The following is a 27,209-nucleotide window of genomic DNA, read 5'->3' on the forward strand; positions in this document are numbered from 1 at the left end:
AACTCAGGGATGATTAATCCATGACACTTAACTGAGTGCTCTGCTGTGATAAACATGCTTCGTAATCAACCCCCTTCAGACGCCTGCTTGCCTTGCCCATCCAGGATGAGGTCAACCTACTAATCAACTTCTTCCATGGAAATTGGCTGGTATTTGTCCTCGCCCAACGCCGCCTCGACTTTCTTCATATATGCCAACACCTTCTCTTCTTCCAACCGTCGCCCCACGACCTGAACGCCAACAGGCAGACCGTGCATAGCCGTAGCGTCGTAATGCTTGTAAGCGCCCTGAGCTACACCGTTGAGCTTCGCAATGTTGAACTTGGATGGAAGCTTGTCGAGATCCCTGTCCACCTGTGTGACGGGAATGATGCCACAGGTGTAGTCCAACTGTTTCATGCGGTCAGAGCTAAAATGGTACACATTGGCACGCAAGAGAATGGGGACTTACAATATTGAAAAGGAATGTGTAGCCACAGCTGCTCACAGCATCCTTCATACCATCATGTGGTACGGCAGGTGTTGCATTCGGCGGGGTGATTAGGAAGTCAACCCTCGACTTGTCCCACCAGTCAAACCATCTGGCTCTGTATGCCTCCCGCTTGGCGACGAGCTGCCAATTCTCATAGGCACTTTTGGCATGCCAATCCTTCACCAAGCCAGCCCAGACATCGTCCCTGCGGACGTACTTAACCCACAGGTAGTAGATGTACTTGAGGGGGCGGGGAAGATTCATCAAGAAACGCATCTGTGCGGCGCCGGGATCGTTCCCTTCGCCTGCTCGGAAGAAGCTCGAGAACATCTGGCAACCATTGGCATTGAGGAGTTGAGATCCCAAGACCAGTCCCTCATAGGGAGATGGAGGATCTATTTCGACTATCTCGTGCCCCGCTCGCTTCAGTGCATCTTCCACTTTCTCCAAAGCTCGAACACAAGCTGGACTCGGATCAACGACGCCGTCGGTTCGCATGACACCCACGCGTAACTTTGTGGTTCTCTCCAAGAACTTCACTTCTTCACTGTTCCAGGGCAGGGGATGAGCTGAAGGGTCGTACTTCCACGGCTTCATCATTATGATGGACCTTACAAAGTACTTCAGGTCACCCAGAGTCCGGGCCATCGGGCTGAAGACGCTGGGTACTCCTTCCTGGCCCGGCATGGAAGTGTGAACCCCCAGTTTGGGCCACCGACCCGTGGAGCAACGAAGACTGTAGATACCCGAGAAGTGTGCAGGTACTCGTACACTCCCAGCCACATCACTCCCAATACCGATTCTGCCCCCGAGAGCCAGTAGTGCCGCCTCGCCTCCAGTTGAGCCGCCGGGCGAGAACTTGTTGTTATGCGGGTTAGTGCACCGGCCCCAGACGTCATTGGTGGATTCAAAACTCAAAAGGGTCGTAGGCAGGTTGGTCTTGACGTAGGGGACGGCGCCTGCATGTTTGAGCATGGTGACCATGGGGCCGTCCTGATTCAGCGGCGCCTTGTTGGCAACGAAGCCGCTGTAGCCGACAGTGGTGTCGAAGCCTCCCACGGCGATGCTATCTTTCAAGCTGACGGGGATGCCGCCCAGGGGACCTCCTAAGTTGATACGACCCTCCTTGATCCAGTCCTCGGCCTCCGAGACCATGATCTCGGTGACACAGTTTGTCTTCTCGTGGGCCTTGAGGGCGACTTTGCCGTAGGTGTGGAGAACATCCAGGGCCTTGATAGATTCGGATTGGATGCCTCTTACGAGCTGCCCTATGGGCATGTCGATGACATCTCGTTCATCTTTAGTCAACGGACCATGGCATTGAGTCAACTTGCGTATGCGTTGAGCACGTTCATTCTGCTTGAAGTGGCTTCACAGCGATGGCAATGAGTTAGAAAACAGCGACATCGGATAGAGGGCAAAAAAGAAGACATACCAATCCCGAATATGCCGGATATAATCTATGAGGAAGACCATGGTTGATGATTAAGTCTACGACACCCAGGGGTGTCTAAAGGTTTTAAGTTGCTAGCGAAAGGAATGAATTGAGAAACTGGAGAGTGAGCAATTTGAAATTGGACATTGCAGTTGGTCAAGTTGAATGAATGCAGGAATGCAGACCGAGGATGGATGTCAGAAGTCAGAAGATTCCGCCATGGTTCAACGACCGTGAGACATGCACCCCTACTTTAGGCAAGCGCGGACGGTTTGGGGTAGCTGCCCCCAATTCCCCCGCAACTCCAGATTTGGCGACAGGATAGGGCACTGGCAGGGCATGTACCATCCAATCAGGAGGCTGCCTCATGAGCCGATAGGGATTCCCCGTTGATAACCGCCCGCCGCTTCTCCCACGATAACGGGGCTACACAAGGACGGTACCACTAGAGTTCAAGCCGGACACAGCATCTGTGGAATTGAGTGCATTTGATCGTTTTTGTCCGCCTCTCTAAACTGCCCATGTCTCTTCTGTCCGAGAAACCGTGATGAACCGAACGTAAAACATAGAAAACGACAAAGGTACCTGAGCCTCGGAGCGTGTTTTTATTTTATTAGCCAACTTCACACCGCCAGAGATACCAATCGCGCTGGTGCCCTAGTCTCGCTGAAGGAACCCATGACGGACTCCAAAACAAAACTAGAGGTCACTGTAGTAGGTATATCCCTAGCGTTAGTGCAAGCTCGTCGACCAGCATTTGATCGATCACCCCTTTGAACCCACCTTTCAAGGTCCTCGCCTCACTCCCTTCATGACCTTGAAATGGCCATGCAGACCACAAAAGCTCAATCCCTTCCCTCAAGGTGCTTGTATACCCCTTGTTTATTTTGATGCAGGCCCACCGCCTAGAAAGTCAAGAGTTCGAGAATCAGGGTTCCGAATTCAGCAAATGCCAAACACCAGCACCAAAGTGCAAAACCCTCTATACCGAATCACTACCTAACAATAATGCGTGATCCCACCCATGCCTTTGCCCTCGAAACCCGTGTGCCGTGGTGGCTGTCACCAGTACGCCTTGTAGTCACTAGATAGACCGGCGCACGCCGATCCCCATCGTTGAATCGAAGCTAACACCGTAAAGTGAATCACCAGAAGAATAGAAGTAACGCTCCAGCCATTGTTCAGACGTCCCAGGCCTCCGCTCCGGTAGCCAGTCGACTGCTGCCGCCATCGGATCAGATCCTGTCTTCGAGGCAAGCCGAGGTCTAGAGCAGCCAGACTGACAAGCGGTAGGCTGACGCTCGGCTTTGCCATGTATGGCCAGCAGACTTGGGCAAAGGAGTACATCTTTACCACGAACAGTGCAAACCGCACCAGAAACAGAGCGGTGTCTGCATTTTGATGATAAACGTACCAGACCTGGTGCTGTAATAGAATCCCCCTATGCCTGATGTCTTCCAGAACTGTTGTAGGCGGCGCCATAAGTAGTGGAGGAGACGGCTGCGAGTGATGATGATCTTCCGCACCCTCGTCTTCAGATGGCTGACGAGCAAAGACATTTGCAGCGCGTGGCACAATGAGAGCATGGGAGCGACGTCGAGGAGTCGTTGGGGGCATATGCTTCTGCAATTCACCGTCGTGATTAGATGGAGAACTGGGATCCGGAAGGCTAGAAATGGATAGGGGAGATTCTGGGCTAGCTATGCTATCCTCAGCCACCGTATCCCTGAACCGTTGCTTATTCGGATCCGGAACAGGTGTTCCTGGCATGGGGGAGTCCAGACTATGAATCCGACGGCCCTCCAGACCAACCGGAGGGCTAGAACTTCTGGGCTCTCTCCGCGGAACAGTCGAGTTGGACTCGTGGTTCATGGCCGTAAGGACTTCGGGTCGCACTGGGGCGATCAGTCGGGTTGAGGCCCAGCATTCTCTTAAGTAGATGGTAAAGCTTTGGGGGTAGATCTGGGCGCTCGCGTCTCTCGTCCTGAAACCCTTTCCAGTGTGATATCTCTGCGCGGAGCAGATCGATATCTTCAAGCTCTTCTTGAGCCGTATTTGCATTGATATAGGGAAGGCGGTTGAAACACAGAAAGTAGAGGATCATCCCCAACGAGAAGACGTCCGACTTGGTGGTGAAGTTACCGAAACGCCCAGCAGCATCCTGGATCAGTACTTCTGGAGCGCAATAGGAGATGGTGCCCGTCGTGCCCGTAGACTTTCTTGTGGCGTTCTCAGGTTGAACCTCTCCGAAATCACTGATCAGGCATGTGAGCTTGGCGTTCTCGCGATGCAGAAGGCAGTTGCTCGGTTTCAGGTCACGGTGGATGTAGTTGGCGGCGTGGAGATATGCAAGGCCCGAAACGATATCTCGAAATAACGAGTAGATTTCTTCGAAGGACAGGCGGCGCTGCTGGTTCACAAGTACGGGCTTTTCCATATGGCTCTTCGAGCGGCGCCGCATCTGCGCCTTGAGTTGTTCTTTGGTGGTTTCCTTGGGGTGGTCGCCCACTACATATTGCAACAGGTCACCACTGTTGCAGTATTGCTGCAGGATAAAGGCGCAAGCGACGCTGGGCCCGAAGCGGTGCAGCTTGACATCTTCCAGCCACACATGGCGGTATGAGACGAGGTTCGGGTGCGAGAGCTTGGCGAGCAGCTCCACTTCGATCAGGACCTTTTCCAACCAAGCGTGATCGTCCCCGACGGGCACTCGCTTGCAGGCGAAATGACCAAGATGGCATCCGTCAATCTCGTGGCGTACTAACAGCACGACACCTTTTCCGCCTCTGCCCAGTTCCCGCTCCTCGACAAAGAAGGTCTTGAAGTATTGAGGGCTGAACGCATCTCGCCTTATGCGCCCACCTTGCGGGGGGATGGGGGTGCTGGATACGAACTCGGCATCTTGGACCGAGGGCGAGGCAATGGGCAAGGCAGGCTGGGTCAGGCGCCGTATCGGACTAGGAGGGGCCGCGCGCGTGTTGATATTGTCTTCATTGTGCCCGGCCTGGAGCATGCGAAAGTAATTGGGGTCGACATAGGTCTTGTCGCGGCTAGAGGGGATATTGTCGTAGCGCCGCTCGGGCGACGGCGAGCGAGGGCGCAGCGACTGGTGGCACGTGGGGCATTCCGTCAGGGAGAGGCCGCGGATCTCGAGTCGCTGTGATGAAGGATCGCGCACCACGAGGGCATCGTGGTGGCGTCTAAGATGAGGAAACAGCAACTAGCGTCAGCCATGGCGTGCAATTGAAACGGGGAGATGGAATAAGATTTGAGAATGGGTTTTGTTAGCCGGCGTGAAGTTAGAGTACTGCTTGGAGGGTCCAGGAGGCGTTATGGAGAGAGCGTAATGGGATCGCGACTAGGAATGACGTACAGAACAATCTCACGACCTTCTCTCGAGGTGTAGGGGATTAGCTCCATGGCGCCCGAATCCTCTTTCGGGAGGTGCAGTCTCGTTGAAGATGCTAACATAGGGGGGAGCATGGATTTATATCAATAATGCTCGTTCCCGTCTTTGCAGCTTTCTGTCTCCGAATGTTCAAGATTCACAAAGGATTTTGTGTTTTGATCAATTGAGATTGAAGGCAGCGAAAATGCGTAATTGGGGTGGGTCGGTCTGGGGAATCGAATGACACTAGAAGTTGCCCCGCCTTCAGCTGCCCTCCGCCAAGCCGATAACAGTTCGGGTGCTGTGGATCACTGGATTCACTGGGGTGCATAGGACAGTCTCTTGCAGTTGTAGCCTGCCTAATGGCTCAGACGACGGTTTGAAGTTGGGATGTTCTGAAGGCAATACCTGACTGAAGCAATTAGGTATTTCAACATCATTCACCATATCAATATCTCTTGTAGATTAACAATGTTGCAGTCCCAGCATATTCAATGGAGTATTGGCAAGCTGTGGGATTACTAGACAGTCACTCTTTTCCTGTATGATCAGCGCCCGGAACACCGGAATGGACAGAATGCAGTCACTCGCTTTGCCGAGGGGTCCCATAATACAGTACATATACCGGCACAGCTCCGAGATGCAGTCGAGTCCCGCTGGAGACTTAGCGGCATCGTCCGTGGGATATAGCAAAGCCACCTGACTCGAAAGGCCCATCCTCCATCGTCAAAATGCATCAATGATGCCTTGCTTGCTATCAGTTTGGTAGGTACATGTATGGATAGAGGGATGCTCATAGAAAGACTTGCAGGGCGACGCTCTTGCAAGGCAGTTATGCCCACTGATACAAAGCACCCTTGGTAGAACACAATTGGTGTTGAGGAAGGACCATATGGTATTTTTCTCATGTCATCGTCTCATGTTGCTGGTGGTAGATGGCTTAACGCAGGCAATAATCAAGTGTTGGATGGGAATGAGCTCTACTGCCCGATCGAGAATGAATGGGAGTCGCAAGACTACGTAGGTAGCTAAACAGGTATCGGCGTATCTAGTTTTGTGCCAGCCGTGCGACTTCCCTTCTTGAAGCCATGCAGATAATGTAGACTTTGTAGGCAGTGCGAGTAATTTCGAGTTCATGTTGGAAGGAGTAGCTCAGTGCCTGACACTCAACGTAACGGCATCAGACAAGCTCGCCCTCAATGTAGAAGCAGGCACAGGTTCGGCAACTGCGCTTGTGGTATTCAATGATTCTAAGATGAGAAGAACGTACGTAGCAAAATTAAGGGGAAGCTCACCCGGAGAAGAACTTTCTCTTTTGTCACTTACAGGCACTTCGCCTTGGTCTAACCCGGGCCATCTTGCATCTCGCAGGTCGTATTAGTAAACCGTGACGCCTTCTCATCCTCGTTGTCAACAGAACACGGTAGGCATAGGACAGGTGAACTGCAGACAAGGTACCTCTTGCCTTTGGACGCGCTCCTGAAGGACGGCCGCCTGGGAAAGGTATAAATGCCACCAAACTGACCGCTCCAGTCTGCCAACTCCCATCTTCTGATTCATCATGCTCAACACCATCACCATCATCAACTCCTTCATCCCTTGTCTTCTCAATTTCATCCTCTTCAGCTAGGTCACTCGTCAGTCTCCTTGTGGATCACATTGTGATCTCTTCCACACTCCTCGAGACACTTCTCCCATCCTTCGTCGATCACAGGCATCTCCTCTGGAGTTCCAATCTTATTCTGCATCCATCACGGGAGGCTTGCTTCATCCTGCACAGTTTTGTCGCCGTCAATCGCTTTCTCAATCGGCATCTTCTCAAGGTAGGCCATGGGGACGATAGCTGTTGTTCTGATCGCCGCAATGAAGGTGATCCCGAGCTGCTTGAGGTGATGAGACGTTCTAGGGCGTGTGTCTTGTTGCGACACCGACCCTGCCGCCTCCGACTCCGAGAGTGAGTGTTCTGGCAATACCCCACACCCCATCGTCCACGCGCAGGCCCCCGTCCCTTTTCGTAGTCCAAGGCCCTCGCCGACTCCTGGCATACAACCGGCGCACGGCTGCAATTGCGACGGCCCGCACCAATGCCAGTGGCGGTATTGCCAACGGATCCAACACCACTACGGTGCTGCCTTCGTCGACTATTGCCGGCAAGTCCAGACCGGGCGAGATACTTGCATTACCGGCGTCCCCATGCACTTTTCCCAGTTCCCGCTGGCCGTCTTTATCTTCCTCGTATACGGTATATTTGGCGCCACTAAGGGTACACATTCGAAGCAACCCAACCGGATGATGTACCACGTTGGCTGCCAGAAACACCGCAGGCACATTAGCCTGCTTGCCGTCTTCAAGTTCGAATCAGAAGACCAGTTCCGGCGTTACGTCTCCCCAAGCAACCTACCTACAAAGTCGTCAGTTGTTTCTGCAACTGACGTGCCTATTTTTCTTTCTTAGGTGCGTGCTCCATTGCTAAGCGACGCAGGCGACTCTGGCCCAGTCTGGTACCTAGCTCGAACAAGAGACGACGACCCAAAGCCACTCGGCCAAGAGCTGCGTCACTTCTCCGACCGCTACTCGCACGATCATGCACTGGCATCCGTCACGACTGCCTTTCCTAACCAGCCTCGATCGGTTACAACTGGCATCGGAGGCTTGGGTGTGTAGAGGGAGAGCAGGCTAGCGAGTGGTCGAGCGACGGAGTGGCGCTGGGGCATGCTGCAGTAGAAAGCAATTTGTAGTCAATTGATGCATCCATGAAAACTCATCTGTGTTCCCTCATGCCCAGCTTCATCCCAAGCTACGTCGCCATCTTCTGATCTCAGACATGGTTAGACATGCTTCTTGTTCCATTTCTGGTTCAAGAGCACTCTCCTGTCTATTGTAGACTGTGTGATTGTCGTCATGGATCAAGCGTTCGTGGTAACTGTTCGTTCCTTGCTGTCTCGCCATAGGACGCTCCTAGGCAAGTGTCTTGTGGTAACTCTGACTGTGTCGTTTAGATGAAGCTGTAAGAAAATGGATGGAGGGGATTTTATAAGTGTGTACCCTAGGCACGACTGCAATTATGGAGGGATAAGATAATGGGTATTGATGTCCAGTACCTCAAGTAAGATAAGCATAGACCCATGGATTTCAATCCACATGATCTAGTTTAAGGCCTTTCAAGTAACCGTGGTAGGGGGACATCTAGAAGATATCCCCACTAACAACTCACGACACATTCCCCCCCCCATAGCCACCAACAGAACTCAAAGGCCTGGATTCCAAGGAAGTGCCCATACCCGTCGCCTCGAGAACCAAATTCAAAGGAAGAAAACGGAAACTTCCACGTCATTAGAATTAAGAACTACACTATTCGCAACCACGGACGAAACAATGCAAGACGCCACCACCCATGCCCATGCAGATGCCAGAAAGAACAACCAACAAAAGCAGCATATTAAGTTGGATATTTACATGTGGGCTGGAAAGACGAAACAGGCAGACACGACAGCAACTAGCCAGCTCATTTCGCTTGCTTGCTTGAGGTGCTCACAGCTCAGCCGATCCATCTCTCCAGGGTATCTCGCACAATCGCTAAGGGACTAGAGGTATCAATTTCGGCCGCCGCCCGCTCCCTCCGGACGCCGAGGTGGGGGCGCTGCCCGCGGATCTCGTCCTCGGAATACCACCGCCCGTGCAGGCCGTAGGGCACGCGCTGCGGCAGCTTGATGCGCGCCACAACGTCGGTCATGTTGCGCGCGTCGATAACCCAAAGTTCGCTCCGCGCCGCCGCCGCCGTCTTCTTCTTTTTTGAGTCATCATAGTCGTCGTTACCATCGTCCTCCTCACTAGGGCACTCGCCGTCCGCATCCAACTGCGACTCATCAAAGACGTACGTGAGCAGCCACCCATCATCCTCAGCCCGCGCCCCAGCCCGCGGCACGAACCGGGGCTCCTGCGCGTACCACCCCGCGGGCAGGCGGAACAGCTTGACGGGGTCGTCCGGGTCGGTGCTCCGGCGCACCTCGGCGATGCCGCGCGTGTCGACGCAGCCCTGGATCTGCGGCGGCGGGTGCGCAGTGCCGCGCGCGATGAGGGCCGCCGCGTCGATCTTGGCCAGGTGGTCGATCTTGGCCGCCTTGCCGAGCGCCGCCGAGAAGTACGAGCTCGCGCCCGTGCTGCAGCCGTAGATGTAGCGCGCCGTGCGCATCTCGTGCGCGGGCGAGATGGTCGGGAACTCGAAGGGGATCGCGGACAGGGCCCACTGGTTCCGGATTGTTGGTTTTGCTCGGGTGATGATGATGATGAATCGTAGTTGGTTGCCAAGAGGGGGAAGTTGAAGTAGTACAGTCGGCACTGCTCCTCCTCTACGTACTCTGGCGGGACGGGCTTTCGGTTGGGTGGCGCGAGCGCACCCGCGCTGTACACGACCGAGGCCGATGTCAGGCGGCAGGCGAGGAGGTGCACGTTCGTCTCTGGGACCGGCCCCGAAGTCGTGGTCTCCCAGCAGTTTGCTGTGTGGAAGATGACACACGCATTGGTCTCGAACCACTGAATCTTCTGCGGCGCGTATCTGGGGAAGACGCCGAATCGCGATCGATCCGTCGGATCATACGAGACCACGGGCTTCCCGGTGAGGTTGTTCATCGGGTCGAGGGAAAGGGGCAAATCCATTATGACGGTGTGTTCCGCAGCGACGCCGAAGTCGTGCATCATCTTGGGCGACCCCATCCCGGGGATCGGCATGTCGAACCTAGGGCCGAGCATCCTCCCACCCTTTTTGTGCGCCTTGGCAGGTGGAACGATCGAGCAAAAGACGTACGGCTTGATGAACACGGCATGGAAGGTGATCATCTCCTTAGTCACCGGATCGACCCTCGGGTGGCCCGTGGTCCATTCCTTCATGAATGCCATGGACGAGTCGCCGCCGAACCCCGAACGCTTATCTCGCCCGGGCTCGCTTTCTGCTTTGCGCCCGTTATACCAACCGACTGTCTCCAGACTCGGCAATTGGAACCGCATAGGAGGCCCGCTTTCGCACGTTGCCAGTGCTCGGCCGTCGTGATACACGACGCCCGTATTGGCCACGCTAATCTTCTTGATCCGCTGCCGTGATCCAGGCAGAGCAGACAGTATGGCCAGGAACACGGTCCTCATGACCACCAGCAGGATGGTTATCAGGGATCCACTCACCAAGGTGGCGATACTCGGCAAGATTGGCCTCTTCAGATTGCGGTTGCCCTTCGCGTTCAAGTAGACGTCGGTCAGCACGTACTGGTTTACAAACTCGGGCGTGATATCCATGTTCTTCTCGCCACTCCGTCGAAAAAGAACACCACTGAGCATGCCATCTCCGTCGAACCAGTGGGCATCACGGCCCAAGTCCTCGTTCGTCGTGGGATTCCCTCCGTTCCTGACATACTGGCCTCCGGCAAGCTCTCTGGGTATCTTCCCTCAAAGACACATGGTGTAAGTGGCCGCGTACGGCGTATGGGAGCAAAGTTGCCCGATAGATATCTATGAACCAGTGTTAATATGGCGAACACTTGGCAAGGCTTGAGGGCATACTGACGGGTGAGGATGGCATCGCTTCCCCCAATGCCTCACTCGCGGTTGTTCATGCTGTATCTGCTCCTCCGCCTCTATCACAGCTGTCGAATATCCTTCGAACATCTCGGTGTGGTGTGTTACTGCCTGAAAGCAAGATCATCCGGTGCAGGAGTCACACCCTGCGAGTCACGGACTATGTCGTGATCGAGGACGATATGTGCTAGAGGATTGTCGTTACACCGGGAAGCAGGGTGTTAGTGCTGAGGCTGGAACTACCGTAGTTTTACATTCTAGCCACTGACTAGTTCAACTCCTAACTGCCGGCTTTCTTCAAGTGCAAACACAACGTTCAGTTCTGCATGGCATTGGATGCTGGGTGGGGTTTTCGGACTCTGGACGACTATGACGGCATGCCTTTGCCTCGAGTTCAAGGATCATGGCCAGCCAACAAGGGGGGGCCTCGACCGTCCCCACGACACTGACCAGTCAAAACTCAAGGCCCGTACCAAGCAAGCAGAAGCGGTCGCGCCCTCGCTCGGAGAAAAGTTAACATACAGTAATCATTACCAAGTTTTACGACTGCTCGTGAATAACTCGGGATTGGGTAACATTGTTGCGATTGGAGATCCAGATCAGATGAGAGTGTGATTAAGGCGGCATGGCATGCATGGCAACATGGCCACTGCCAAGGTGCCAGCGGCACTTCTCCACCCACACACCCCCTGGGCGTTAGTGCTTCAGAGGCCCTGTGCAGTAGCCAACGTCCCAACTACTGCACTACCGGGCCTAAGCACCTCCCGAGTCCCAGCACCCAAGGCACTGACTGCTACAATTACAACATTTCCCATCAAGACACCCAACTCCATCAATTGCGCCTTTCTCTTGATCACCATCACTGACCAAATGGTCTGGAATGGCCATGGTTGAATTGCCGTGACGAAAGGACCCGACTCTAGTTGGGAGGGGAGGTGGTGAGATCATACAGACTTCACCGTTGCATGCTAATTGCCCCGATGTCAGGTCACTGCAGTGACATGAGGGGTTGATGATTCATTACCACCGAAACCTAAATCCCACGACAACCTTTACTGGCCGACGCGATGCGGTGCACTGCACACGCACAACAACAGCACCTCATTTATTGATTATCCCCACCTCCGGTCAGTCTTTCCGACGATCCCGTTCCGGCTGATGATGGCTAGACTCTGAACTCTGTCGTCAGGGAAGACCCTAGAAACCCACCAATACCGATTACCCAAATACCGGATCTGGCTAGTTTCTGCTCTTTAGGTTAAGCCTTTCTACTAAGCACTCCACGGCAGACAGGGGCTACCCTGCGATGAGAAGCTTGTTTGTCGATCTCCGGATCTTGGGTGGCTGTCGAGAAAGCTTATGGCGATCCCCTTATGGCTCAAAGCGTCCGTCCCATGCCGTGATGAGGAGGGCATGTTGTTTGGAAGTAGCCTGACTTTCAGATCGCTCGGATGTGACGGGCGCCGGTCAGAGCCGAGTGGTTGCTACTACCTCGTAGTAACTACGGTGTGATGGCTTGCAGTGCAGGCCTGACTGGGACTCTGGTTCGGTCGTCTCGGCCATCCATGCCAGTCCTATGACACGATTACATTTCGATGAATGGCTGCTGAAGGGCCAAGGAACGTGAAGATGAAGTCACTGGCCCTCTAGCCCGCGGGCTACTCCGTTGGCTTCGCATTCAAATACCGCACTGGCCCAACCTTGAATCAATATCAAATTTCGTACTGCCATCCACCTCAGACTAACACCACTCTGCCGCATCTCCAAAAGGTGCCAGTTCATCGTCTTTGCGCGGTGTTTAACGTCTTCCATACATCAAACGACAACCGTTACACGCACAAAGTACAACCATGGGCAATAACGCGCTCGCTGTCAACAGCGTGGTTGGACAGCAGGCCAACCTCGCGATCACCACCCATGGCTCGGATTGGTACTTCACCGTCTGCGCCATCATGGGGTTCTCGACCCTGATCTTCATGGGCATGGCCTTCACCAAGCAGCAGTCGCACCGCATCTTCAACTACATCACGGCCGCCATTACGGCAACGGCTTGCATCGCCTACTTCTGCATGGGCTCCAACTTGGGCCAGGTACCCATCCAAGCCGAGTTCGTTCGGCCCAATGCTCGCCAGGTAGCGGCCGCCGGTACCCGAGAGATCTTCTACGTGCGCTACATCGACTGGTTCATTACGACACCTCTGTTGCTCACCGATCTGCTCCTCACTGCTGGCGTCCCCTGGTCTTCGCTCATCGCCGTCCTCTTTGCCGACATTGTCATGATTGTCACCGGCCTTGTTGGCGCACTCACCCAGACTCGCTACAAGTGGGGCTTCTGGACTTTCGGCATGTTTGCCCTCTTCTACATCATCTACGAGCTCATCGGTCCTGCCCGCCGTAATGCTAGTGCCCTGGGCGACGGACCTAGCAAGACCTTCCTGATGTGCGGTGTCCTTCTCTCCTTCCTCTGGTTCCTGTACCCCATCGCATGGGGCCTGAGCGAGGGCGGCAACGTCATCCACCCCGACTCCGAAGCCATCTTCTACGGCATCCTCGATGTCATCGCCAAGCCCGTCTGGGGCGCCCTGCTCCTATTCGGCCACCGCAACATCACCCCTCATCAGCTCGGTCTTCACATCCGCGGCGACACCTCCAACCCCGTCTCCGAAAAGGGACGCGGCCTCCACGGCGCTCATGGTGGTGCTCCTGACGGACCTGCTACCACGGCCGGCGCCAACGGCACTCCCGCCACTGCTGGCGCTGGTGGTGCTACCGTCTAAGCCTGCCGCGACCACGTATGAGCTGTCGATAAGAGAATAAAAGCAAAGTCAAGCGAGTTTCTGGTGTTTGGAGGATACCTCCTGACGCTCGTCTTGGTCTTTTAATACCAGTTGTTGCAGTTGTTGGCTCCGTCCATAATACCCCTTAATGTCATCGTTGCCCATTTTGAGGCAATGGTGAAGATGAGTTTGGTCCGGTGCAGGTTATGATGTTCTTAATACCCACACGATCTTTAGACTTGGTTTTGGTTATCTATCATGATTATTCTATGTAATCAATGTCTTCCCAATCAATATTAATCATTGTTGTTACTATTTTATTATATTAAGCTATTATGACTTCTGTACGCTGTGAATAGACCCAGTAACTTCGATTCTCTGATGCAAGTCCTCATCAAGAACCCTTTCCCTTGAGTTTGTGACCTGGAGCTGACAATCTGCCGGAGATGCTTTGGCACAATCGCTGCTAGGTTTCATTAAATGAATCGTGTTTCGTCCCAAACCCGATTTCTAGCTAACCGCTCTCCGCTTGCCAAAGCATTGGAGAAATCCTAAATGTTAATCATCCCGACTTTTAGAGCCAGGTCTAATGTTCAGTCCGGCATGAACTTAACTCGGGCCTTGGGGCCTCATCGGACGGGAATTGGCAGCCGAGCTGCAGGCTGCAAGCTGCACGGTGGTGCTGGGTCACGATGCAAGTTTCAAACCCCATCTAAGTTCTAAGTAGTTTATTGGTCTGCACTCCGGAAACGGTGCGCTTACTGGTACGCTTGTTCTTTCATGCCGAGTCTATCGAATTGCAGCTCTGCAGCTCTGTGGTAGTCGTCGTCTAGTTTCAACCTCGGACCTGCCTCGTGCCAGAATTGGGCCAGAGTTGGGTGCCAGGTAACGGGCAAACTCACAACTGAGTATTGTCTCCGAAACCGACCCCTCTTGGTCCCGATTTCCCATTGGTCTATTCATTGGGTTTGCTCTCTCAAATAACATGGTTCTCGCTCTCTGTTGCATGCAAACGCTTACACACACCCCCTTTTCCAAGCCTGCATCAGCCACCACCACCACTACCACCACCAATCAAGGCCCGCTTCCCCGCCCCTCCCTCAGCGCCGCCAACGTACGTGCTCCCATCCGCCGCCGCGCCCCTGCCCCCAAAGACGCTGCCCGGGCCGAAGGTGGGCGTGCCGCCCAGCGACCCGAAGACGTCGCCGACGTAGTTGGCGGGCGGAATGCCGGGCCCGTAGACGCCGTCCCAGTCCGACAGGATGCCGGCGACGATGCGGCTGCCCGCGTTCCAGGTGTTGTTAAGGGCGAGCTGGTAGCCGTTCTGGCCGAGCAGGCGCAGATGCTCGAAGGGGGTCATGGAGGGCGGGGGGCGGTCGAAGTTGGAGCCTGTAGACCAAGTAACGAGACGAGTTAGTAAAGTAACTAGGTTGGTTAACATGTCATGCACACGCGCACGGATGGACAGACAGACACAAGGGGAAGGGGAACGGGATGAATGATGAGTGGTCGTGATTAGAGTTAAGCAATAGGCAAGGGAAAAGGTCCGTTGAGTCCTCACTCCGGAGTGTGAAGATAGGATGCATCTTGCCGGATGCCGGTATTTGGAAGCAGGCAAAAATAAGGAAACGCCAAACTGCAAGAGAAGGAGGGGTAGAGAGAGGTAGATGCGGCCTTGAGAACTCGAAGGAGGGGACGCCGGGATAAGGTTAGACTTCTCCTCTCCGCAGGTTTGGCAGAAAGTGGTTTGGAGAATATGAGGCCAAGAAAAGAGGGGTGTGGTGTGGTGGGGACCATTGGGAAAGGACGAAGACAAGTCGACTTTCGTTTCGTTTTGTTTCCTAAAAACAAAGTTTGCCGAACATGCTCATGTCCAACGCATGATCAAATCACATCCCAGCGACCAAGAAAAGAAGGGGTAGGATGAACAAAACGAAACGCAACTGAAAGAAAAACCACACCCGGGTGAAACGCACCTGCCCGCATGACAATGGCCCGCCCAAAGTCGGCCCGCCGCGCCAGGTGCGCCCGCAGCAGCACCTGCAGCACCGCGCTGTCCTCCTGCGCCGTCATGCAGTACGTGACGGCCGCCTGGCCGGTCCAGGCCTGCGTCGTGTTCTCGAAGGCCTCGCTCAGCAGCGGGCCCGAGTAGTAGTTGTCGCTCGTGACCGAGTCGCACCGCAACACCGACGGCGGCGCCGTCGCGGCCGCGTAGACGTTGGCGTGGTGGGTCCCTTGGGGGCCGGTGGCGAGTTCGTACTTGGCGCGGTAGGAGGCCGCGTTGTCGTCGTCGGCGAGGCCCACGTAGTCGCTGCCACCGCCGCTGCCGCTGCCGGAGCCGCTCCCACCGCGCGCCAGGCTGAACGCGGCGTCCCGCAGCGCCTCGTTGACCTCCATGACCTCAGTCCCGTAGAAGCTAGTCGGCGGCCTCCCCGGCGCATCGGTCCCGTACGCCAAATAACCCGTCGAGAAGTTCTCCGGCATGTCGCGCGCGTCGAGCTCGTACTGCAGCGCAGCCTGGACGGCGAAGCGGGCGAGCGCGACGCTGCCGAGCGTGCCGAGCTTCGGGTTGACGCCGGCGATGCCGCTCACCAGAAAATAGGTGCGCCCGTAGTCGAAGACGGCCTGCGCGTCCGCGCCGAGCACCAGAGCCGCCATGGACGCGGCCGCGTTGATCTCGGCCTCGCCTAGCGTCGCCTGGCACACGGCGCCCGAGGCTGTGCAGTGCACGTGCGGGTGCAGCGGGTGCAGGCCGCCGAGGGTGATGTTCTTTTCCAGGAGGCTGCCTTTGCCCAGGACCGGGAGGCTGTCGTGCCAGATTTTGCTTTCGTCGTAGAACTGCGGGCACGGAAAATATGTTTTTGTATGGTCAGTTGTTGTGTTTGCGACCAGTAGGAGTCTGGATGTCCTTTCCCTCTCCTGCTCGTTCATGTATCCGGTTTAGCTTACCATGTTGATGATCATGACCTTGGGCGCAATCTTTCCGTAAGCCTGACGAGGGTGTGCCTGGTCGTCGGGAGAGCTTTCGTGTCGGGGGATGGCGACTGCCGACGAGACATGGCTCAGGCACAGCACAATCGCTACAAGGGATAGCCGCAATCTCATGGTGTTGCGGTGGCAGCGACAGTAGTAGCAAAGCGCAGAAGAGCCAGCTAGCTCAGCTTGCGGGGAGCGAGAGTTCGAGGGCGATTATGGCGGTTCGAAGTAGAAGCAGATGGCATTGGTGAGCGTTTCTTGGAGATATCGGGGCATTGGCACCGAGGAAGAGGACCCCAGGGGTTCTATAGTTTCTTGTATGGGAAAGGTGCAAACGCTCACGATTAATATCTTATGAGAGTGAATACATCTCAGATTTTGACGTCGCACCACAGCACATATCTCAGTTGGGCCCCCCATATATTCATCTGGCAAATCTGCTTTTGGGATGCTGCAGGTCCGCAATGGCCTGGATGGGAGCACAACAGCAGTAGCATGATTTATCTGGCATCGCAAACAGGCCCTGAAAACGGTCTTGCGTGACTGACGGACCGATCTTGCGTGCCTGGGCACACGAAAAGAATGCGCATGCCAGACATGCAGTAGCGAATTCTCCTTGGATTCATCAATTGGTGACTGGGAATCAGCAGTAGTGTAATATGGTGTCCGGGTTGATCCTGTCTGTCTTGACGGTGTGGTTCGCATTTCTCTGTCCGGGGTGAATCCAACTGGGCGCACGTAATTAGTCCTTCGTTTTGAAGCGTTTGATTGCTTGATAATCCAGCTCGAGGTTGTTGTGGGCAGAGATCTTCATCTGATGCGGTATTGCAAACTGGGGGGAGACTCGGGCAGATCGCGCAACTCGGAGATCTGTTTGTCATGCAGTCAAGAGCGTGGTAGTGAAGAAGGCCCCGATGACGCACAGGAATGAGACCCCAGCATTCTCTGATGCAGTGTCCGGCTGGTAGAGACGTGGTTTAGATGAATTTTCCTCGTGTCGGACAGGACAGGATGCACTGCAGCCTGCCAGCGGGGTTTTGGGGGAAGAGACGTTGGACTCCATGGGCCGGAACCCCCGGTGGTATGATCACATGACAGCATTACGGCGAATGGCATCCCAACGAGCAGCTGGCTCAAGAGACCTCCACATTTGAGTCCAAAGAGAGGCGAAGATCTGCAGCTCGATATGCAGTAGGCCCCAGCGCAAACACGAGCCAAGCAGCATGATGGATTGGCCGTGATGGACTCGAGCTGAAAAGCGCCGGCACCGTGAACTGTGCATGGCCCCGAGACACCAGCAAACCGCTAATTGAATCGGAATCGGAATTGCTGCGTCTTTCGTTCTCGGGCGTTAGTGGCTGACCTACGCGAGAGTCTCCTGGATTTGGCTAGTTGCGTAATACAAGCACGTCGTGGCTGGTAATGGCCCGTTCCGGGCGAAATACCTCGACATGGACTCTCCTTGGCTCCAAGATGAAAGAAAGACAAGATCTCAACAGTCGATGCATGTCTCTCTTTTGTCGTTTAGATAGACCCTTCCAGAACAATATGGAGAGCCGAGGACTGTCAGGGGTAGTTGGATTTCGATATTGCGAATGGTTAGATCATATTTTTGATAGCTCCCTTTTTTCGTAACACAAAAACCAGAGCAAACGGCCCAAAACTCGTATTTCTCATTGGTTCTGGAGTGCGGTGCTTCCCGCAATATCAATACGTCAGTAATGAATGAGCAGGTAGTTGACGTTATTACCTTGCCGGATGTTGCAATGGCGGTACCGCAATTTCCAATCGGTAACATCGTCGTATTGCGACGTCGAGGTTACATCAATCTCTAAAAGCCATATACGACTCACACGAGGAACTTAGCAAAGACACACGTATTCCATAGTTTTCGTTTCATCCAGTGAGCTGCTAATGCTCGAGTTAGCAAAGTAGCATTTGGTGGAGAACAGCATGAGAGCGAGCCAGGTAGAGATTACGTCAGCTCAGTTAAGCGAGAAGTACATTTGTATTAGTATATCAGCATGAAAAGGAGCTTCTACTTCTGTACGAAGGCTAAGTCTGGCCATGCCAGTCCGGCTTGATTCAGAACTACTGAATTGCATAATCCATATATTTCATGGAACGGTTATTGCTGGTGTTAATGTACAGGATCAGCCATAAAGAAGTCTGCCTCGCCCCCTTTTTGCCGTCTCAGTAGCCCGAGACCCTTGAGTCGTAACCCGCCGTAGAATTCGTGGCACATAATATACAATGCATATATGGGATATTTTTAGACATGCCAATAGGCTCTTACTCGTGGCATTCCGGATGCAACCCTCGTTTAAACTCGCCGACTGCCCAGATCGCTGGGCATTCCCGCTATTTCCTCTCCAAGGCGATCCGCCCGCGACCTTGAGAATGGTCAGACATGATCACTCCGCTTGATCTGCCAAGCGGGCTCGGTTACGCTCGCGAATTGGTTACCCTCACTTGTTTTAAATGTAACCCGTTGATAAGCACCAGAAGCAACTTCCACTTTAGCCTGAAGTGTGGGATACCACAGTCCCGTTCGAGATGCATGACGTCCGCTGTATTCCTTCTCTTTACCCAAATGAACTGCAGAGAACGATCGCGAAGCTGAAAGTTCCTAATTCACAAGTGGGCTGGCTTTGAGAGCCCCTTTGAGCAAATTACAAACAATTCTTTCGTTGCTGCCGGATAATGTGCTGCAGCTGTAGCTCTCGGTACCATATAATCCCCAAGGATGGCACTGTCGATGCCATCGGTACCAAGCGAACCCAAGGCTCAACCAGACTCACGGTGCAAGATATAAATAGGTATCCTAAATCCCGCTTCTGATCTTAAACCGTGAGTTAATATAAGCTTGAAAGGAGAAGAGAACACCACCTCGACACACAATCAGTCACACGTCTCCAACGTCAGCACAACAAAATGAGATTCATTCCCGTTATTCTCCTGAGTTGTACTTCGGCTTACGCTGCAAGCCTCTCGAGCCTCGTCGAGAGGGACATCAATGTCTGCGGCTGGCACCTGGAGGGAGATGACTGCCTTTGCATGAACTCCCAAAACGGCGCTCTCTTGCAGGTTCAGACAAATATATGCTGCAACAACATGGGATTACAGACGAAGAACGCGGTAAGGAAACGATCCACACTTTGATCTGTCGAGACACAAAAACTAATAGTGTATATAATAGATCTGCAGCGTCGCCCACGACAACAGGGACACCTTCAAGCAATGCTGCAAGTGGCTGAACCAGGAGTCTGTCATCGGCCACTGTAGATGAGTGCTGGCGCCTTCTCCGTAATGGAAGTTGGACCAGACTATTGTTGGAATATTAGAACAGGAGCATAAACTATGATAGGCTGAGAAAAACTAATTCATTTCAAACCACTGCATACTAGAGAGCTTGCAGAATTGTTGCATGAACTTATGGAGATTGAATTTGTGAGGAACTCCTGCAATGCCCCTGATGTGTGCTGGGAGAGTTACTCGAGCCCATGACTTCGTTTTTGGCCTTCTGCTACTGCCATAGTCCGTTGCGGCCCGTACCCCGAGCTGTTTATATACATTTATATTGTAGTCCCTTCAATACGAACTAGGGCTTTCATACCAACCTTAGTTAGGAGTGCATCGAATCGTAAAGAAATATGAGAAATTTAGACCAGACTTTGACACTACAAGGATGGTTTACAATAACGTAATTCCCTTGGCTACCTAAGTATATATAATTACCAAAAAAAACCTGTAGTCTGATCAAAATGCCCGGAACTTGTGACCCTTCAAGGGAATAGCTTGAAGCCCCCCGGAACACCCTTCTGAAACAGGCCATCGGGGTCGTACTTACGACTTGCGTCTTGCAACTTCTTCCGATTCTCCTGCCCGTACGAACCAATGGGATCTTGGAAGTCAAATGCATAGTTGAGGTACTTGTACCGGACCAGCGTACCCCTCGCGGTGGCGTCTTTGTCGATGGCTTCGATGACACTTCTGGCCGTACTGAGAACCACTTCGTCGTCGCTCTGCTTGTTCCAGTAAAGCAGTATGAGTATGGATACCAGTGGCCCATCAGCAGGCTTTAGACCAAGCACGTTCCCGCCAGCCGGCGCGGTCCGCTTCAGGAGCGACACCGGGTATGGCTGCATGGTGAAGGAGAAAACCATTCCATCGATGGATTTGACCTTTTCCAACGCTGGCTTGAAGATCTCCGTAGCGGCGTGCAAGGTCGGTGCGTCCACTTTCACGGTGGTGTTCATGTAGGCACATCTATCACGCAGGACGCGCCGAGGTTAGTTCCCGTGCAACGTGTTGGGGAATCATTTAGACATTACCTGACACTCGTCATGGCCTGCTTTGCCTGCTCCTCTGCCGCGCTCACGAGATCGGTCATGCGCATCGAGTTGAGGGCATCGATCTGGGGCTGTGTGTTGGTGAAAGGCTCCAGGACGGCCGGCTTCTCCACCTCCTGCGTATAGTACGCCTGGCTAAGCCCCATCGCCCCGTCCACGCCGACCGCCTTGCTGAACTGATCCGCATAGAACAGACTAATCATAACGTGCGTTTCCTCGGACACGTCGGACCTGTGCAACTCCGTTACGAGCGCGTCGATCTGACCGCCGAAGCTGTCCGGGAAGTAGAAGAGCGCGCCGCCCCAGAAGTTGCCTTGCGGGAACGCGCTCAGGTCGAACCGGGTGACGATGCCCAGGTTGTTGCCGCCGCCCCGGAGCGCGACGAACAGGTCCGCGTTCTCGTGGCGGTTGGCGTTCACGACTTCGCCCGAGGCCAAGACTACCTCGTAGTTTACGATGTTGTCGGGAGATGAAGCCTTCGCGTGTGCCGAAGAACGAGAGGCCACCTTGGATATATGGTTAGCTATTGGGTTTGTAGAGGAAAGGCAATCTTCAGGATCTGTTGTTTACCTGACGACGCTAGCCCTCCGATACCATTGTTGCCGGAGCGAGCGCCCGTGACACCCAGACCTTTATACTGCACAGCCTTGTAGACCGCACCCCAGAGTTCGCCCGCCGGAATTCGAACTGTGCCTTGGCTCTCGTCGGGTGTTGTCCCCACCAGCCGACTCAGATCCAGCGTGACGCCGCCTTGGATATTGGCGCAGCCCGGCAGTGGTTGACAGCCAGCGTCGCGAATGGCAAACTTGACGGCACCCTCTTGGACTATTGGGCCAAGGAGTTTGACGAATTTGGAGACCTCGTCTGTGGTTTCGGGCAAGAAAATGGCGTGTGGCGAGATATCACTCTCCAGCTTGGAGGCGTAGGAGCCATTGCGCTCATCGTACGTTTGAGTAGCAGGCAAGGCAATACGATCAGCTGGGAATGATGCTTACAGAATCTCGATTGCTCGCGAAGAAGCCATGTTTGCAACTGCCTCGGTGTATCTGTGAATGAAACTGTATATACACTTGTCCTGGAGAAGAGAAGTGGAATTCTGAAGAACGTGAAAGGATGCTGTAAGGGACATTAGGGTATTTGACATATATAGGGAAATATTTCAACCACCGACATGGATTGAACGAGGGGTTGGCTCAACTGGTAACATAACATATCCCTTGCTTGCGGTTTGGGTAGCACTGGGGAATATGTACTTATTTATAGCCCACATTTTGGGACCTATCAACGATCCGCCCAGCTCATGTTATACGCCGTCCTGCTGCCGCCAAGATGTTGGTACATCAACCACTCCTTCGGGCCAACAATCGCAAGCTATCAGTCGTCTGCTTTCGATCCTCAAGAACGGTCACGGTACCGCGCAAATTTCTTCTCTACAGTCTTCTTTCTTGCCCATAATCCACTCTATCGTATTACCCCCGACCTACTGATCATGGTGGAAAAGGCTGATAACGCAGACAGCCCGTTGTCTGCTGGTGACATCCCACACTCCCGAAATGGCCAGCCAATGCAATTCTGGGGCACATTTGCTGCGCTGTGTCTCCTTTCCTTCATATCGGCCTTGGACGTTTCCATCATCTCCACGAGCCTTCCGGCCATCATCGCGAGCATAGACGGGGCCAACCAGTTCGTCTGGATCGCCAACTCCTTCCTCATCGCCTCGACCGTGCTGCAGCCTCTGTTTGGCCAGATCGCCAACCTATTCGGCGGCGGACCCCTCTGATCGTCTGCATCGGCTTGTTCGCTCTGGGCAGCGGCATCGGAGGGGATGCCCACAACGTCGCCATGTTGATCGCCGGGTGCACCGTCCAAGGCGTGGAGTGGGCGGCATCTACGTCCTCCTGGACATCATCTGCTGTGATCTGGTCCCTCTGTGCGAAAGGGGCAAATGGCTGGGCCTCATGTTCTCCTGGGCCGGCATTGCGGCGACGCTGGGACCTCCCGTTGGTGGCGCTATCGCCGAAGCCAACTGGCGCTGGATCTTCTGGATCAACCTCCCAATCTGTGGTCTTGCTCTGGTACTGGTCCTGGCTTTCATGAGGGTGAAGAAAGTAGCCCACGAGGGCCAGCAGGGTATCACGAACAAGCTGAAGCAAATTGATTACCTTGGAAACTTGATCTTTATCCCTATAATTTTTGCTGTGCTATGGGGTCTGATCTTCGGTGGCAACAGGTACCCTTGGTCGTCTTACCAGATCATTGTTCCCCTTGTGTTGGGGGTTTGCGGATGGGCCGCCTTTCATGTCCAGCAACACTTCAGCAGACCCCAGAGCGTCCCTTCGCGCCTGTTCACCAACCGCACTTCTGTCATAGCCTTTTCCCTTACCTTCACGTCTTCGGTCGTTGTTCAGTCATTGACGTACTTCCTCCCCATCTACTTCCAAGGCGTCCTGGGCACGACCGTCCTGGATTCGGGCACCTTTTTCCTTCCGTACGCTATCGGTTCGCTCTTCTCCGCCGTGGCCGTTGGCGCGCTTCTCGGCAAACTCGGCTCTTACCGAATTCTCCACGCAGGGACCTTTGCTATCTCGGCCGTTGCGTTCGGTCTCCTGACTTTGCTGTCCAATAGCACATCCAAGGTCGCCCGGGCCTTCTTCCAAGTCATTGCCGCAGCCGGTACTGGTGGCACCATGTCGATTATGCTCCCAGCTATCATGGCCGGCCTGCCCGAGTCCGATGTCGCGTCTTCGTCGACCGTCTACAGTTTTGTCCGGAACTTCGGTTACCTTTGGGGCCTCACGGTTTCCGGTATCATTTTCAACGCTGTAATCGACCGGAATCTATCTGCTGTATCTGATACCAAAATCCAAACCGAGCTCATCGGAGGTGGGGCTTACGCATTCGCGAGCCAAATTCATAGACTCCGAGACGTTCTCGATTTCGCCGACTGGTTTGAAATCACCCAAGTTTTCAGGCAGGGTTTGAAAGCTATATGGTGGTTTTGTCTTGGTATTTGTCTACTTAGTCTCGCGGCTGTGCCTGGCGAGAAGTCTTTGAAGCTTCGTCAGGAGTTGAACACAGAGTACGGCTTAGACAATGGGGAGGGTGTCCAACGTCCGAACGCCACGGACCAGTCGGAGGCGATCCGAGAAGAACCTGTCATGGGTAGCCATGAAGCTTAGATTCAACGTAAAGCTTGAAGGCACATAATAGAGCACATCTTAAGTCAATAGCGTTAAGTGGTGGATCATTCAGTACTAGAGCAGTGTCATTCCTTTATTTCCCATATTTTACATTCCTAGCTACGGGGCAGCAGATTTGAATCAACCGCCTTGTTTAATACCTCAAGAAACATGCCTACTACGAGACGATATTGGTTTTAATTAGTTCTCATAGTTGCTGGCAACCCGCTTCCTCGCACATCCCAGATATAGGTGTTGTATATGTGCCTGTTGGTCACTCACTACCTAAGATATGGATGAAAGCATCTTACAAGCATGAATACCATCTTCATGATTTATCATGCGATCTTGGCGCCCATGCACGCTTTCTTGAATTCGTCTCTTGTGTGGTGGGTTGCCCCATATCAACTTAATGTCAGAGAAAGGTAAGGCTGGAATAGGGGCCTCGGATGTTTTCTCTGCCCGTCTGACGTAAGCCATAGCTGCTAACTGCAGCATGGAGATTCGGGATCTGCGAGTAGTGCCTTGATTAGTATGTGTAATGGAGGGACGGATGCCTGATACAGGGATACTCACTCTACCAACTGCTGCCGCTGTCCGATGCCGACACCCTGGACGTTGACGCCAGTCCGTCTGTTGGTTCAATTTCCCAAGGCGAAAGTAACGCTACATCAATACCTTCCTTGGCCTGCTTGGCCAACCGGTCACATAAGAATCTTACAATCTGTAATTGCATGTGGTCAATATGCAGTGTGGTCTTCACATGGCCAATACATGCATTCAAGTCTTATTTTGTCGGTTCCCCAAGGTGGACAGTCACCACGAAGGCCTCATTCGAGTCATTTTAGAGGCACCATAGACACACCAAGTAACCATGGACATTGGTCCATACTAGTGTTTCTTTTTTTCTTTCTAGGTATATTGCCATACTACTCTATATCTTGGCCTGTACGTCAAGACAGGGCACAACGTCCTGGAAGTCCCAGCACATAATGGGGAACACCGGTAATGGGTTGAGGGGATTTCGGGACATTACACAAAAGTCGCTTTTCGGAACGGGAGAATGGGTCTGAGAAGGCTACAAAAGGGTGACTGACCCTTTTCATCGAATCCCCTACGCATCTATGCCTACTGACGTGTGGACCCTGCTATATTAGTTTTCGAAACCCAACATGTTCTTTGCAGTCAGGACGATCGATCGTGGAAACCTACCCGTCGTACATCCTTGATAGGTTAGGAGCATATACAACCTGCCAACGAGAGTATCCAGACGAAATGGACTGTATGGGATACGGAAGTCGATGGCAAGCCGTTCCACATGGATGTGATACGGAACCAGATCACCCGAAACTTGGAAAAGCCCACGGTATCCATTGCTAGAGAGCTCGGGAGGTCGTTTTGGGCGTGAGTAGGGGACCTCGGAAAGTGAATGGAAGTTGATCAAGCCCTAGCCTTCCGCCCTGACGATCGTGGCTGGGGCTGCCAATGCCGCACTTTGGGGTGTAAGTTTTCATCTGGACGATACTAAACGCAGAAACAAACTGCAACAACAAGAACAACAACAACAACAACCACTGGCCTTTCGAGCAGGCCGAAATGAAGATCTTCTCCGATCCTTGGGTTATCATGCTACGTGTATGTTTGCAAGGTTTTCCGTCATCAGCTCCACGCCCCGGCCCCTGAGATGGATCTCCGGCTACTTGATCGGGTGGGCCAGCTACCTTCTCTTTCTGAGAGTCCGTGGATTTTGCATGCCTGTGGTAAAGGATAGAATGCAGGAGAACGAGCTTTGGAGGACAGATCCTCACAATACGTGGAGACCGCCTGTAAGTGTCGGCTCCTTGGTACTTGTAGGTTAGCTGACAATCTGCTCTCTAGGAAGACGGCCTCCAGTGGCTAATCGAAGAGGAGTATGCCATCAATGACTCTAAGCAGTTGGATCCAAGTCGATTGGTACATCGGCTGCTCACGTAATATCTGTGCAGCTTGGCTCTGGGGAATTTCATATCCCACCAGGCACACTTCTCGGAGTTCCAGTAAAGTCCCCTCATCTCGAAGAATTCATCTATCAACATCCTCTACATTTCAACTCTTTTGTTTCACACAGTCCAACGCTATATGCTATATCTTGGACGCAGTATCGGCACAAACTTCCACACTAACTCCCACAGGTGTTGATCCTCAGGTAAAGGGACCAATCGTATCGCCCAAGAACAGTGCATTGATGAGGCGTTCCGCTCATTCGGGTCTGGGAAGCATACTTGTCCCGGCAGGTTCTTTGCGCTGAATGACCTCAAGATATTTAATTATTGCTCATATGCTGCTATACTATGACATTGAGCCTTTGGGGAGGACTGGGCCGAGTTCTGTACCAATGTTGTGGTTGAATGTGCCCGCTTTTTCCAAGGCATCGAGGGTACGAGTCTGCAGAAGACCCTATCCTGGAGGATGATAGAACACTTGAAGATATCGCATTATTAAGCAAGGCAATTGGTGTTACTCCTTTACAATCATGATTAGCAGCGCAATAAATCTAACCACTAACCCAGCAATTAAGCTGGCCAGTGAATTTTGCCCAGTATGTTTGCCATACAAAAGAGTGTATTATTACCGGTAATATGATGTTGTTGGCTCATTGTTAAGGAGTGGTAGTGTGAAATCCCCCGTAGCTTTAAGATAAGTGAGATCCTTCTCTCCAACCAGTAGTTTCGGTACAAGTCCCCGTCTATTCCCAGCCAGCCCGAAACCATCTTCACAACCGCTCCACGCCATTATAGGGGTGTAATCGTGTACTGCCCATCAACCAGAGTTCGTAGTTCAGGAGGATCCCTAGATACCCTTGCCACGCTCATTTTGGGCCACAGTTCCTCTATCCTCCATGGCTTTCTGCTCCTTCTCCTGTCTTTCCTTCTCCTCCTCCTGTCTCTTCTGCTCCTTATTTCTCTCCTCCTCATGCTTACGTTGCGGAGAGAGGGTTTCGCGATCCTGCTGTGATTGTTCACCCCGCTTGATAAACTCGTCCATATCGTTTGTTTTGACGATTATTTCCATGCTGACTTGTTGGTA

The 27,209-nt window shown here is 53.3% G+C and overlaps 9 protein-coding genes across 9 annotated transcripts; 2 read left to right on the forward strand and 7 right to left on the reverse strand.

The window, feature by feature from the left end:
* Window positions 1–119: 119 nt before the first annotated feature.
* Window positions 120–1,947, reverse strand: PG994_007203 (amidase; the record flags this gene model as incomplete). The annotated part of the gene is made up of 3 exons (XM_066858612.1): window positions 120–389; window positions 451–1,840; window positions 1,907–1,947. The coding sequence occupies 3 exons, from the start codon at window positions 1,945–1,947 to the stop codon at window positions 120–122; spliced, it is 1,701 nt and encodes a 566-aa protein (XP_066715554.1).
* Window positions 1,948–2,968: 1,021 nt separating this feature from the next.
* On the reverse strand, window positions 2,969–3,676 carry PG994_007204 (uncharacterized protein; the record flags this gene model as incomplete). Its single annotated transcript, XM_066858613.1, has 1 exon — window positions 2,969–3,676. One exon carries the CDS (start codon window positions 3,674–3,676, stop codon window positions 2,969–2,971), a length of 708 nt encoding a protein of 235 aa, XP_066715555.1.
* Window positions 3,677–3,725: 49 nt separating this feature from the next.
* On the reverse strand, window positions 3,726–5,377 carry PG994_007205 (kinase-like protein; the record flags this gene model as incomplete). The annotated part of the gene is made up of 2 exons (XM_066858614.1): window positions 3,726–5,106; window positions 5,280–5,377. 2 exons carry the CDS (start codon window positions 5,375–5,377, stop codon window positions 3,726–3,728), a joined length of 1,479 nt encoding a protein of 492 aa, XP_066715556.1.
* Window positions 5,378–8,832: 3,455 nt separating this feature from the next.
* PG994_007206 (retinal pigment epithelial membrane protein) lies at window positions 8,833–10,863 on the reverse strand (the record flags this gene model as incomplete). Its single annotated transcript, XM_066858615.1, has 4 exons — window positions 8,833–9,751; window positions 9,811–10,724; window positions 10,762–10,793; window positions 10,845–10,863. 4 exons carry the CDS (start codon window positions 10,861–10,863, stop codon window positions 8,833–8,835), a joined length of 1,884 nt encoding a protein of 627 aa, XP_066715557.1.
* A 1,846-nt stretch (window positions 10,864–12,709) lies between these two features.
* Window positions 12,710–13,636, forward strand: PG994_007207 (bacteriorhodopsin; the record flags this gene model as incomplete). The annotated part of the gene is made up of 1 exon (XM_066858616.1): window positions 12,710–13,636. One exon carries the CDS (start codon window positions 12,710–12,712, stop codon window positions 13,634–13,636), a length of 927 nt encoding a protein of 308 aa, XP_066715558.1.
* A 1,045-nt stretch (window positions 13,637–14,681) lies between these two features.
* Window positions 14,682–16,741, reverse strand: PG994_007208 (purine nucleoside permease; the record flags this gene model as incomplete). The annotated part of the gene is made up of 3 exons (XM_066858617.1): window positions 14,682–15,025; window positions 15,613–16,474; window positions 16,586–16,741. The coding sequence occupies 3 exons, from the start codon at window positions 16,739–16,741 to the stop codon at window positions 14,682–14,684; spliced, it is 1,362 nt and encodes a 453-aa protein (XP_066715559.1).
* Window positions 16,742–20,397: 3,656 nt separating this feature from the next.
* PG994_007209 (uncharacterized protein) lies at window positions 20,398–22,093 on the reverse strand (the record flags this gene model as incomplete). Its single annotated transcript, XM_066858618.1, has 4 exons — window positions 20,398–20,881; window positions 20,947–21,487; window positions 21,535–21,942; window positions 22,033–22,093. The coding sequence occupies 4 exons, from the start codon at window positions 22,091–22,093 to the stop codon at window positions 20,398–20,400; spliced, it is 1,494 nt and encodes a 497-aa protein (XP_066715560.1).
* A 360-nt stretch (window positions 22,094–22,453) lies between these two features.
* Window positions 22,454–24,143, forward strand: PG994_007210 (major facilitator superfamily domain-containing protein; the record flags this gene model as incomplete). The annotated part of the gene is made up of 2 exons (XM_066858619.1): window positions 22,454–22,701; window positions 22,835–24,143. 2 exons carry the CDS (start codon window positions 22,454–22,456, stop codon window positions 24,141–24,143), a joined length of 1,557 nt encoding a protein of 518 aa, XP_066715561.1.
* A 2,829-nt stretch (window positions 24,144–26,972) lies between these two features.
* On the reverse strand, window positions 26,973–27,194 carry PG994_007211 (uncharacterized protein; the record flags this gene model as incomplete). Its single annotated transcript, XM_066858620.1, has 1 exon — window positions 26,973–27,194. The coding sequence occupies one exon, from the start codon at window positions 27,192–27,194 to the stop codon at window positions 26,973–26,975; it is 222 nt and encodes a 73-aa protein (XP_066715562.1).
* Window positions 27,195–27,209: the final 15 nt, after the last annotated feature.

This window comes from Apiospora phragmitis (genome assembly GCF_038363925.1).
Source record: "Apiospora phragmitis strain CBS 135458 chromosome Unknown utg000007l:1.0-2108841.0:1.0-2111359.0, whole genome shotgun sequence".
Taxonomy (NCBI): Eukaryota; Fungi; Ascomycota; class Sordariomycetes; order Amphisphaeriales; family Apiosporaceae; genus Apiospora; species Apiospora phragmitis.